This window comes from Prionailurus viverrinus, chromosome C1, assembly GCF_022837055.1.
Source record: "Prionailurus viverrinus isolate Anna chromosome C1, UM_Priviv_1.0, whole genome shotgun sequence".
Taxonomy (NCBI): domain Eukaryota; kingdom Metazoa; phylum Chordata; class Mammalia; order Carnivora; family Felidae; genus Prionailurus; species Prionailurus viverrinus.
The window spans coordinates 27704166-27718556 of NC_062568.1; the positions used below are offsets into that span (position 1 = coordinate 27704166).

Here is a 14391-nt window from a genome sequence, read left to right on the forward strand (position 1 = left end):
ATTAGTGTCCTAGTGGAACCAACGGAAAGTTAGTAATACTACTGAAGGCATGGCTTAGGAAACCAGGAATAACATTCATGTCTGCTACTAAAAGGTAAAGCATGAAACACATTACAGGTGGTAAACAGAAGGTAAAATATCATCATCATCATCATCGACACTGAGATTTATTAAGCACTTACCATGTGCCTGGCACTATAGGTTTACCACTTTACACAGATGATCTCACTAATCTTTAAAACTATTCAATGACGAAACTACTAGCACAAATCAGCATAAATGGACAACAGGACAGAGTTAGTAGTTGTGAATGAGACAGAAAGAAAATCCTGAGGTTTGGTAACAAAGAAGCAGAATTTCCACGGCCATTGTGAAAAACAAGTACCAAACTGATAGGGCTATTCATGTGAAAAATTTTCTCACAGTCTAGGCAGTCATAAACTGAGCAAAGAGTGAAAGAGTGATTATTTTATTAATGAAGAAAAACTATGATATAAAATTTAATTTTTTAAACTCACTAACCATAGAATCACTTAAAATGATCTTTTCAACAGCAGTGCTATCTTTGTTTACTGACACTGTAAGTCTCTATTAGCTTACAGTTCTATCATATAATTATATGCCTATCTTATAATCCAAAGCAGTCCCCATAGGTGTTTGTCTCAAAAGTTAACAGCAAATGATTCCTATACTGAGATAGTTTGTGAACTATTTCACTTCAGGTATAACACCAAATGTATTATATATATACTTTCATACATTACTTTGGGGATTTCATAGTGAAAACTGGCATATCTAGGATAACATTTTTGAGCTTGCGGATTTTATGTTTCACCTTAGCAGCTGGAGATTTATTCATTACTGCTGTCAAAGCCTTAATGGTTGATATAGCCAAACAATCCAATTGCCCCTGAAACACCTATCAGAGAGAAAAAAAATAAAAAGGAAAGAAATTAACAACGTGTTCAAGATTTGTATTTAGTTAGGAAACCTTTGTTCTGAAAACCTGAAAGAATAATTACTTAACATGCAATACATTCCTCTTACAATAAAATAGATTTCTGAAACACTATACCTGCAAGAAAAGTTACCTACTTGACGAAAATAAACCATGTGTCAAGAAGGATAAAGCTACATTCACTCATCACTTTGAAATGTTTTGGGAAAAAAACCAAAAACCGAAAAGAACACAAGCTTAACACATGCTTTTAAAAATAATGGACAATCTCCAGAGGAAGGGAGAAAGATCTATCATTGAAAATTCTATTATATTTTAATTTCCCTTCAAAAATACACTGAACTTCCTAGCTTTAAATTTCATTAGCATGTATAATAAGGTATTTAAAATGGTGTTGTCTATTTGGTTTCCAAGCCTTGTGTTATAATTGAAATGGTATATTTATTTACCAATCAATCACACTTGCAAGCAATAAGGTATACTTATTTTTACATAAGATGCAGAATTTGAGGTAGAACAGAAAATGAAATATGTATCTATAAGTATTATCATGTTTTTGAGTAGGCAAGCTTTAATGCCAAAAACTGTAAGAAAAAATAAAAAGCAGCTTCATTTTGTCTATTTTGTATAAGCTTCATCATAAAGAGAAGTGTTAAGTTTCAGAACAGTGCATTTAGAGACAAAAGGTGAAAACAAAATACAACATTAACATTAAAAAATTGAATATGACTGGGTTATATCATCAGGCTTAATGAACCATGAAAGCCTTACATGAGAACTAGAAAGCTGTAAAAACTAACAGTTCCAAAAATCTGCTTTTGGTAATATTACTATGACTTAAAGGCAGTCACTTCATGAGTAGGATTTTCCTCTCTCCCTCCCACTAAAAATGATTTAAGGGACTGATTAGATCTTTGTCATTTTAAGCTAAGCTCTACCAATTTTAGGCAAGTTATTTAAGCCAGTATCTTGATTTTTGTTGATGTTGTTTATTAAACATTATTATGTATACCTATTATGTGTGTAGTAAACATACTATGCATTAATAATTCTGTATAGAGAATTTCTTATAAATAAGATCTTTCCTACACTTTGTCCAAAGACTAGTCATCACAGTACCTACAATTAGGAATACTAACATAAACCTCTGAGAATATCATTGTAACTGTTTTATTAATCTATATAGGCCTTGAGAGGGACTAACATTTATAGAGAAATCTAAAATGGTACTCTGTAATTGGTATTTTACATCCAGAACAGAAAATAATCATCATATCTATACCATAGCTCTATTTATAAACCTGGATATTAAGATAATATTAATAAAAGACATCATGAAAGCTCTCTCACAAACATTTCAGGAAAGAAAAATAACAAAGCAATTTTTATAGGTAGTTTTTTCCAAAGTGAATTACCTAATGCAGAAAAGCAACAAAAACTGCTTATTTCTGCCTTTTACCCACATAGAGGTGACTTTCTACAAAAGACAACAGTTAAGTTTTATGCTAAATTAAAGAGAGTTCAGCGTCTTCTTCCCTTCCTCCAGGATTCAGGTTGTCCATTGAATTATAATCATTACTTGTCAACAAGAAGCAAAGAATCAAGGTATTAAAACTGACCATACATATTCACAAACAAAGCCCTAAGGTCCCAATACACCACAATGCTTAGAAAAAGAAGCTCCCAAAATATGAAGTCACCACCACGTTGATATTGGGATCCCATTCCTGTACTTTATATCTCCTCAAATTGACAAGAATACACACATACAAAGATGGAATACTGTTGATCATTTACATCAACCACCAAGATTTCAACAGATTTATCTTTTAGATGAAAAAAATTTTTAATTTTTTTAACAATTTTCAAAAATAATTAATGAACATTAGGATTAGATAGTGTTGGTGTATTTTAAGACATAAGAAGAAAAGTACAGGAATAGTTGCTCCCATTGACTGATTTTGGACTTCAGCTGAAACAAGATGCAGGCTTTGTAGATACCTGGTCCTCATTCATTTCTGTCAGTAATTTGTTGGCAAGGTCTTTCTCGTTCTTGTCTGCCACCTTATTGTTAGCATTTAAAAACAGCTGTTAAAAACAGAGATAAGAATAATGGAGAAAGAACATTAAATTGTTACCTATAAGCAGAAATGAAATTTAATGGATTTCCATGTCTCTTGAAAATAAATCCAAGAATCCATTCGTGAAGAATACTATTTTAAACTGACAAATCAACTATTCACTTTTTGGATTACAAACTAACATTAGGTCATATACTATACAATAAATTGGTATTTATTTCTCTCTTGGAACTGAAAATTACTAAAATAATAATAGCAACAAGTAAATTAGTTAATATTCCTAAATTCTTAAAGAATTAGCGGAAAATGTCTCATAGATAAGGAAATTTGTTAGTGAGACAGATTAAAGATACTGTAGTAAATAATGTACAGTGAGGATTCTGTAATCAAGTATATTTGTAGAAGCTAACCTACCTTTTAAAGTTTCTTTTTGAAAATGCTTCTCAGACTCTCAAATATGCTACTGTACTTTGAAAAAGGTATACATATTTTTCAAATTATCAAGAGTTGGGCATAATTTATATTAGCTTCTATAAAAGGGGGATTAAGGATTTTCTCTGATAAACATGAGGATTGCTAAGGGAATCAAGTATTTTTGTTTAAGTATGGAAAACTAGCATTCCAAAAGATCTCAGTCACATTTTGGATAAAAAGTTAATTCAAATGAAAGTGAAAAGGGAAAGAATAGAAAGACTTATAAAAGAATTTATCAAGAGCATCCAAGGAAGGAAGTTCTTCTTAGGAAGTTCTATCATTTCAGAAAATAGAAAAGTCCAGTAATATACTGAAATAAGGCAATATAAAATAAAACAGATAAAGATAAGGCATGATATGATATGCAGAGCATATATAAAGTTTAACCTATAAATAGATTAGTGTACATAACACAGGCTTTGGAATCAGAAACCTGGATTTGAATCTTGGTTCTGCTACTTATTAGCTGTCTGGTTTTAAGGAAAACTACTTAACTTCTCTGAGCTTACTTTCTCAAAAGGGAAAAGAATATCTCATGAAATAGTTGTGCAGATTAAATAAAATAATCCATGCTAGGTTATTAATACAATGTCTGACACATAATAGGGTTTAGTAAATGAAAGCTGTTATTAATAACAAAAATTTTTTAAACAATAGTATTCCATATTATCTGGTACAGGAACACAGGAATGCTAAAAACTGATGAAAGCAAAAATGAGTGAAGTCTTCCCAGAAAGCAATCCATATCAAGAATCCTAAAATTACTCTTTAAGTCTATAATTGTATTTCTAGACATTTACCTAAAAAATGGTCAGAAAAGGTTTTAGAATCGAGATCCTCACTTCAGCTTTATTTACAACAGCAAAAAGTAAGAAACTGCCCCAATATCCTTAAATAGCAGAATACTTAAATAAATTATGGTTCATCCATAGACTGAAAGGGAAGTCCTGAAACTTTCTGGCCTCAGGACCACTTAACAGTCTTAAAAATTACTGAGAACCCCAAAGAAATTCTCTTTATGTGGGTTATATCACCTATCAATATTCACCATATAAGAAATTAAAATAAAGACATTTAAAAAAATATTTGCTTATTCATTCAAAAAAATAAACCTATTACAGGCTGACATAAGTAACACATTTATGGGGAAAAAACCCACTCTATTTTCCAAATATACTTAACTGAGATTGGCACTTCTTTTACGTTTTATAATTTCTTTAAATGTCTGACTTGATAGAAGATAAATGAATTCTAATATTTACTTTTACATTCAGACTGTTATGATAATATTGTTTGATTCAAGTTTATGAAAAAACAATCTAGCCTCAAACTGAAATGTTAAGATCAGACTTTGCAGATTCCCTAAAATGATTCTGGGGAACCCATACTTTGAGAACCTTGGGTTGAAATATTTGTAGTCATTAAAAATACTGTTTTGGGGTGCCTGGGTGGCTCAATCAGTTAAGTGTCCAACTTCAGCTCAGATCATGATTTCCCAGTTCATGGGTTCGAGCCCTGCATTAGGCTCTGTGCTGACAGCTCAGAGCCTGGAGCTTGCTTCAGAATCTGTTTCTCCCTTTCCCTCTGCCCCTCCCCTGTTTCTGCTCTCTCTCTCTCTCTCTCAAAAATAAATAAAAACATTAAAAAAAATACTGTTTTGAAAAATATATGATGGTATATGGGAAGAGTCAGGATATAATACATTTAAAAGCAGGATACAAAAATATTCACTGGTATTCCAAATTTGTAAAGGAAAATATATCCACATTAAAAAATATATATAAAAATATTATGTGTATTTTGCCACAATTTTAAAATTTAAATATTTATATATACATACATGTTTTACAAAAAGATTGAGAAAATATATTTTTTATGTATCTTTTCCTCCAAAATCTATAACTGATTATTGCTTAAGAATCTAAATAAAAATCTGTTCTAAAAAATGAAAAGAAATTTGTTCAAATAGTCAGTGTGTATGAATCCAGGCAGGTGCCAACTCCCAAAATCCAGCTTTGAATTATACCATTTTATATCCACCTCCAACAGTCTTTTCCACAAATCATCCCTCAGTTGCTCCTTTTATAAATTTTCATTTTTACTACTGCCTTGATGCTAAATTTTTGTTCTAGTTGATTTTCAGGGGCAGAAGTGGAGAAGGAAAGGAAGAATGTGAAGAGAACAAAATAAGGGATGCAAACAAGACCAAAATATCAACAGCTTTCCAGAATCTTATGACTTAGTCCTCAAATAGACCTTTACACATTTATAATATGCTGCAACATCTATATTTTTAAAAAACTGATTAAAACTTCAAGCAGAGTGCTAAAGTATATGTAATGGTTTTGAACCCTCCTCTTTATTACTAGAAATTTGTTGTTATTTTCTTCTCAATTCAAATACTGAATTGGACAGCTTTTAAAAATAATTTTTACATTAATCCAAAGCACGTCCCCCTTCCAAAATGTAATATAGTGAAACAAAACAACTCTTAAATGTTTAAAGTTCATCATAGCTTTCAGAAAAGTTAAATGTATGATTCTACTGAAATATATTCTAAGTACTTTACAGTATGATGAAACTCATTTTGACAAACCGGAAGTCTTTACACAAATAGTTCAGGAAATAAATGCATAAACTGGCTGGTGAATCTCACAGAAAAAGAAAAGCACAGAAACTACAGCAATCAGCCTAAAGTTCTCCATGTGATTCATAAAATGTTTGTGACACTTTAAGCTTTAGTTTACAATGTTTCCTCTAGGTCTGAATATTCAAACAATAATTGTCTTGATTCTGTATTACTATATAAAACAGAAAAAATTATTCATTACTTACAGCAAAATACTTTAATAAAAAGTCAATCATAGACATCTATAGCATCCTGTAATATATTTAAGAACTTAAGTTTTCACAAGACACCAAATATTTTTATATATTTAAGAATCATATTAACCTATCTCTATCAAATATGTTTAATCAATAAAACCTGTACTTCCCCTATATTTAACACAAAGAAAACATTTTTCTACTGACCTTAAGTACCAGTACAACAAAACTACATACAACCAGTGAACTTAGGGTCAGAATACCTGGGTAAGAAATCTACCTCCATTGTGTACTAGTACTAACTTTGTGTTAATCATTTAATCTCTTATGACATATTTCTTCATTTGTGGAATGAAAGAATTGGGCAGTTTATTTCAAAGGTTCCCCCACACTTTTCAGACTTAATCACTGTAATGTTTGGTGATGAGCTTTTAGTGATTCTGACTAGAATTCCTGCCTAGAAGAAGACCACCTGCAGCAGAGAGGGATGGGGTCCCAAAGCCTGGCTTTCCCCTCTGAAATGGGTTTCTTTTCTAGCATTGCCTATCTCAAAACAAAGTGTGATAGGTGGTATAAAATAATTAAATTTTAAAACATTATGACTATCAGCAAGTTTCAAGATCTAAATTACAAGAAATTCTGGTCTATACTACAGTAGAAAGAGCTTTTATATTATTAGCTCAACATCATTACAGCTATGCCAAAAAGCTGTGCACTTTTAAAAAAGATACTGTTGACCATGATAAGATAGAGATTTTTAATATATCTGACTGTCATATATTGAAGAAAAACACTAATCAATTTTAGTAGGAACTAAATTTTATCCTAGTGATTTACTCTTTTATAATGTGTGACTGGTAGAGTCTCTACACATGGGACATTTTGTCTTTATCACTGAAATTGCCTTTATAACTGATAAAGCCACACTACTTTTTTTTTTTTTTACAACAAACAAAAGGTTTTATAAACAGTTATTTTATACTCTTTTAATCTTCCTAGGAATACATTCCCAAGAAATAATTTTTAAAAGGTAGGGGAGGCATCTTCACTCCCTAGTGACAGATTAGTACTTCCATTGACTTCATAAATATTCATCATTATTGACTTCATCAATACATTCTTTATTATTTTATGCTATTTCTTTACTATTTCACTATAAGCTAAAAAATATAGTGACATAAATGCTTTCAGAGATATCTCTCCTAACAGTGTGGAAAAATTCAAGGAGCTGATATTAAAATCCTTATACTGGAATATTCTCAAAAATCAGAATGAAACCCTAGTATTTTTTAGCAAAGAGTCCATGAAAGGGATACCTCAAACAGAAAGAATTATCTGAAGTAGTTTCTCTTTCTTTTTTTAAAATATAATTATATTTTGCAGGCATTTTTAAAGTTTATATATTTTTGAGGGGGAGAGCAAGTAAGCATAAGCAAGGGAGGTTTAGAGAAAGAGAGAGAGAGAGCAGAATCCCAAGCTGGCTCCATACTCTGTTCAGAGCATAACGCAAGGATCAATCCCACAACCATAAGATCATGACCTGAGCCAAAATGAAGAGTCAGAGGCTTAACTGAGTCACCCAGGCACCCCGTAGTTTTATTTTCAAAGGCTTTTCAAGAAGCTCTGTAAAAAATATCTGATACAATCTTGAAATTTATGAAAATATGATATAGTAAGAGACATTAGTTATTACATACACACAAATCTGTCAAAAGTATAAATTAGTAAAAAATAAGAAAAATAATAAGAAAATTGGCAGGATATATCAAGAACATTAACACTATTTCTATTATTCTGCTTTTCCATATTTCCCAATTATTTACAAGTTGTTTTATGCAGTGTTCTCTAATTTCATTTTTTTTTTTTTAATGTTTGACCTGAGCTGAAATCAAGAGTCAGAGGCTTACCTGACTGAGCCACCCAGGCACCCCACTTCCCTAATTTTAAAAAAGCACAAAATTTTATGCCCCTTGACCTAGTAATTCTACTAGGAATAGAATTCTGTTCTATGAAACTTGAAAGAGTTATGTAATGGCAAAAAAATTAGAAGTAAATTGAGTATCAGCCAATAGGGAATAGTTATGTAAATTATGATACATCCACTTAATATAATATTATGTAGATATTAAAATCATAACACAGAAAAACGCAAACAAAATCATCTTACATGAAACAAGCACAAAATTATATGCATCAAGTGCTCACACCAAATTTTAACAATGCACAACAAAAGACTAAAAGTCAACGATAAAAACCAAACCCAATTAAAAAACACACAAACTTAAATATACATTTCTCCAAAGAATATTTATAAATAGCCAATAAGCACATGAGGAAATGCTCAGTATCACTAGTTATTAAAGAAAGACAAATCGAAATCACAATGAGATACCATTTCACAGCAATTAGAACAGCTACTATCAAAAAGAAGAAAATAACTGAAGGAAAATGTGAAGAAATCAGAACCCTTGTGCACTGTTGGCAAGACTGTAAAATGGCAGAGTCACTATGGAAAACAGTAAGGTGGTTTCTCAAAAACTTTTTAAAAATTTAATTACTATATGATCCAGCAATCTCACTTCCGGAATATATCCAAAAGAACTGAAAACAGAGTCTCAAAGAGATATGTGTATATTCATGTTCCATAGCAGCATTGTGGTATGTATATCCTATGGAATATTATTAAGCCTAAATAAAAAAGGAAGAATATTCTGCAATATGCTACAACATGGATGAATCTTGAGGCTATTACGCTAAGTGAAATAAACCAGTCACAAAAAGACAAATACTGTATGACACCACTTACATGAGGTACTTAGAGACAGGAAGGTGGTTGTCAGGGGCTAGGGGAAGGAGAATGTGGAATTATTTAATGGATATAGAGTCAGTTCTATAAGATGTAGACTTATGAAGAATGGATGGTGGTGACAGTTGTACAACAATGTGAATGCATTTAATACCACTCAACTACACCCGTTAAAATGGTAAATTTTATGTGCTTTTTATCACAATAAAAAAGAAAATTAGTAATATGTTCAAATTTGAATCAAAGCATAAACAAAATGATAGCTTTTTAAAACCAAACACAATAATAACAGAAAAATACCTTGCAATTCTGTAGCAGTCGTATGAGATGTTCAAAGCAATTACTGTTAAGAAAAATGGCCTGAAGAACAGGTCTATCAGTGCAGTCTAACATGGCTGTGATGGTATCTGGGAAAATAAAAACAAAATAGTCCATTTATAAAGTGGGAAATTTGGAATCACTGAAACATTTACTTTGGCCATATATTTTTTTTATTTTTTTAATGTTTATTTATTTTTGAGACAGAGAAACACAGAACATGAGTAGAGAAGTGGCAGAGAGAGAGGGAGACACAGAATTTGAAGCAGGCTCCAGGCTCTGAGCTATCAGCACGGAGCCCAATATGGGGCTCAAACTCATTATCTGTGAGATCATGACCTGAGCCGAAGTCAGACAACCAACCAACTGAGCCACCCATGTGCCCCATACTTTGGCCGTATTTTTAATTTAGGCTTTTCAGTCGACAAAGGGATGTAAAATTAGTTAGGAAAAAATAGGGATGGAGAGTACAAAACAAAACTGTACTTATTACTTGTTAAGAAAAGTAGACATTTATAATTTATTATTGACAATATTTGTTTTTATACCTAAGAGTGATATATATTTCCCAGAGACTTAAGTAGCTGTTATTCGATTATAATGCTCAAGTATAGCTTGCTACTAACAAATAAGCAACATCTAGTTATGTTTTGCAACACAGTCTCATCACACAGTAAAAAATTAGCATGTGGCCATTAAGAAAATGAGACTTAGGGAATTAATCCATTTGTAATGATGGTTTGTTCTTGTTTCCTACTGAAAAGATATCCTCATTCAGAAATCTAGGGATAATCTACATAAGTAATGTGATAGTTTTTAACAAATAAGAAGTCCATTAATATAGACTCAAACTTCTTATAAATTTATAATTTATTACAATTACAAAATGTAACATATCATATAAAATAACAGAAACTAGATAAAATGAATCTTATTTTCCTACAGAAACAGTTGTAAGAGATCAAGTTTCATCAAGATTCTGGTGTCCAATATTTTTAAATTAGACAGCACACATGCCCTCACACAAGCACGTTAAGTCTCTAGAGCTACACAATAAATCATTAATGTTGGATATGTCTGGGTGGTAGGATATAAAAAGCTTTTCTTTTTACTTATCCAAATTTCCCAGGATAGCTGTAATGAAAATATTTTACTTCTATAAAAAGAAACTCAATTAATAATACTTGTATCTATCAATGTGACAGGGGAATACAATAAGAAATCACATATATTGATAGAGTTTACAGAGATAGGGACATATAAGCAAAGAATGACAAACCAAAAAACACAAAGAGACAGCAAGAGAAACAAGAGAAACATACATAGAGGCTCTGAAGAAACAAAACAAAACAAAACAAAACAAAACAAAACAAAACAAAACAGAGGCCCTCTAGAGAAAGGACAGATGTTAACCTGACCCCTATAGAGATTTATAGAAGCACATATAAAATTGATCATATGTGACTCTTTGCCATAGGTCAGATAATGCAAATGGCACCTCCTGAAAATTTACTTTTCCTAGAATTTGAAAATAATAGCTTTCTTAAGATTGATGATTTTAGTGGATTACGCTTTCAAAAAATTAATAAAGTCTCAATTTTGTCACTGTTAAAGCAAAGACGCTGTTAACAAATCAATTCCATATTAATTATTTTGAAGTCAAAATCTAAAGTCACACAATAGCTGAATTAAACAATCGATACTTCCTATACAATGGTCTTGAATTTCAAATAAGTCTAAAAAAAAGATTCAGAGAAAACGGAGTGTAATAAACTTTATGTAATACTTACTCAACATTTTTATCTGTAGAGCTATGAATCGGCTTTCCCACTGTCTCGACCTCCTTTGATTAGGTAAAGCTGAATGATCTGAATTTAGCAATTTAAAATAGTTCTCCAAAAGAGTGCTGGTTTCCACTTGACGCTGGTCAGAGCTGCTAGTGAGAAGGATATGTACCACTTCTGTAAGGCACTTCAGAGTAAGTTCTACCTTCCTACCCACTTCTTCAGGATCTCCATCCTCCCAGGAATCACAGTCTGCCAAAACTCTCATAAGAACTTCCATGGTAGCTGGAGAAATTGCTTGCAAAGCATTCCTCTGAAACATGAGAGATAATAAAAATAAAATCCAAACCTAACTGAAGTTCTGTATGTTTGCAAAAACAAAGAGAGTTTAATAAATGTGTGGACTTTTTCTTTTAATAAATCAACATATAAAAAAATTTAAACATATACTTTGATGGGCAATGCTAGTGTTTTATGCAGATTAAGTCTTCATTTCCTCACTAGATTACTAGATTTCTGATTTTATTCAGATAGCAATCTGCCCACATAGAAAACGTGTTTACCACCCTCCCTTGCAGCTAGTGGTAGCCATGTGACATGGTTCTGGTCAAGAACATATGCCAGAAAGCTATGAAGAAAACATAACTTTACAAATAAAAATAGAAGGACCCTTGGCTCTTGGCCTTTTCACCTTTTTCCTGCCTGGAATGCAGACATGATGCTTGGAGCCACCTTTAAATCATTAAGAAACAAACCCAAGAATTAAAGTAGCAGGCTAAAGAGAAAATAGAAATGCAGAAGGACTTAGTCCTTGATGATACCATGGAGTTGCTATATCAGCCCAGAACTGCTTACATCTGGATTTGTTATGCAAGAATAAAAACAAACATCTCAATTTGGTTAAGCTTCTCTAGGGTTTCCTGTTGGTTATAGCAAACCCATCCCAAATGATATAGATAAATAAGACAACTGGCTTGACTTTGATTCTGCAAACATTTCTGAATTCTAAGTTATTGGTAGCTATTCAGGGTGACCCATTAAACTTGGAAAAAAACCATATATTTTGTCCAAATCTGTTAAACTGATAGATAATGAATCAAACACAGTTATGCAAAAATAATCTGAAAATAATAGCACTTAAGCCATTAGAACTGGTAATTACCAACAAAATAAGTAATATCAATAATAACAAATGCTACTTTGAAAGAAACCGCCTATAGGGGCGCCTGAGTGGCTCAGTCAGTTAAGCATCTGACTTCGGCTCAGGTCATGATCCCATGGTTCATGAGTTCAAGCCCCGTGTCGGGCTCTGGGCTGACAGCTCAGAGCCTGGAGCTTGCTTCAGATTCTGTATCTCCCTCTGTCTGCTCCTCCCCTGCTTGCACTCTGTGTCTCACATTGTCTCAATAATAAATAAACATTAAACAAAAAAAATTAAAAGAAACTGCCTATAGAATACCCAACATCCATTTCCTCCACTTCCTTATCAAAAGAACCCCTGATATTTCACTGGACATGTGGCTACCAGGAATAAAAATTACATTTCCTAACTTCCCCTGCTGCCAAGGAAGCTGAGGAAGCAAGTTTTACCCAATTTTTTATCTAGACATATTTTCCTTTGTTGTAGTTATCTCATGGAGTTTGGAAAATGAGATTAAAAAAAAAGATGTGTATCAGCTTTTCAGTATCTCCTTTAAAGATAGTTGCCATTTGTCTCCCTCACCACCCCCCCCCATTTTTGTGCCCAAAATACAGACACAATGCAGATAGCCAAAACTCTAAAAACTAATCTTGTAGCAAAAGAAATAGTAACAAATTGACATTCAAAGGAACCTGAGTCCCTGAAGATCCTAGAGCCACCAAATTAGTTCTTACAAGCAAATGCCTTACATATATTATGCACCATTTGGTCCTTATGACTACCTTATAGTGTTATTATTTCCATATTATAAATAAAGAAACTAAAACACATGTAAATAGTTTTCATCCAAAGTCACAGAACTAATGAGAGATGGACACGGAATTCAAACCTATGTCAGTCTGGCTCCAAAGCCCATCCTCTTAACACAAAATAGAACAAATATGCCAATGGGAAGCCCAGGCACAATGCTTTGAGAAGGAAGACCAGTCATGGGACTTCAGTTTTTCTGCTGTTTATGACAAGTCCATTCTTATATCTTTAGATATTTCATTCGTCTAAATATCCTGGTACCTATCCCTATATTCAATAAATAACCTTCTGACCTCAAAACAGCTGTAACTATAGCTATAACCTGATTAAAAGGATTTTGAATATTTTCAGTACATAAAATAATAAATTGGCCTTCTAGTATCTACTTGATTTCTATGTTAATTTTAATCACTAGAGGTCTCTCAGGGGTTGATTACCCCTGGCACTAACAAGAACAAGTCTCTGTGTGTTCAAAATGGTAATGGGATCCGATCAGCTTCTCCAATAGTCAAAAACAATGTCATTTCCAATTTTATTCATGTATACTCATTAATTCTTATTCTTAGTAGTGGAGAAATGATGGAAATAGGGAGATACTGATACAAAAGAAGGATATGAGCTAACAAAGGAAGGTGACAGAGCACACAAACTGAAAAATAAGATTCTAGCCACCATCACTCTCACAAAAAAACAGATTCCTCTACTAGAGTGAAGAGGGAAAGGCAAGGTAGCCCACTAGGAAAAAAGTAGTATTATTAACAACAGCTGTAACTCTGTTATCAATAGAAATCATATAAATTTTCATATATTACAGTTACAGTAATATCTCAAAATACCAGGTTTGTCTCTTTTTTTGAAATTGCATTTGTTACTAGACTTGATGCTGTATCTCTTTTAGTGTGTTCTAAGCACAGATCACTATGTTAGAAATTTATCTTAGTATTTTAGTAACTGATTTCAGCGTAACTAGTTTCCTTTGTGATCCTATGTGTTTTATTTTATGCATTTGAAACATTCTGACAAGGGACTTTATAGAGGGCATATGTGTTACAAAAAGTGTTAGAAATTCTGATCTAAACTGTGTGCCTAAAGAAAACATGTAGGATGTTCTTTCTGAACTATAATCCTGTTTTCAACTAGTAGTTACACTCAAAGTCTACCACAGACACCTTCAAACATAAAGAAACAAGTAT

The 14391-nt window shown here is 32.3% G+C and overlaps 1 protein-coding gene across 4 annotated transcripts in view; it reads right to left on the minus strand.

Annotated features, from left to right (window-relative positions):
* Window positions 1–14391, minus strand: part of NBEAL1 (neurobeachin like 1) — a 167636-nt gene that overhangs the window by 109490 nt on the left and 43755 nt on the right. For 3 of the 4 annotated variants that reach the window (XM_047869186.1, XM_047869185.1, XM_047869188.1), the window contains 4 exons: window positions 11254–11560; window positions 9446–9552; window positions 2960–3046; window positions 836–919 (listed from right to left, as the gene is read on the minus strand). In XM_047869186.1, the coding sequence (XP_047725142.1) occupies window positions 836–919; window positions 2960–3046; window positions 9446–9552; window positions 11254–11560 (585 nt within the window). The remainder of the gene's footprint in view (window positions 1–835; window positions 920–2959; window positions 3047–9445; window positions 9553–11253; window positions 11561–14391) is intronic. The other variant, XM_047869187.1, reaches the window with a different exon arrangement.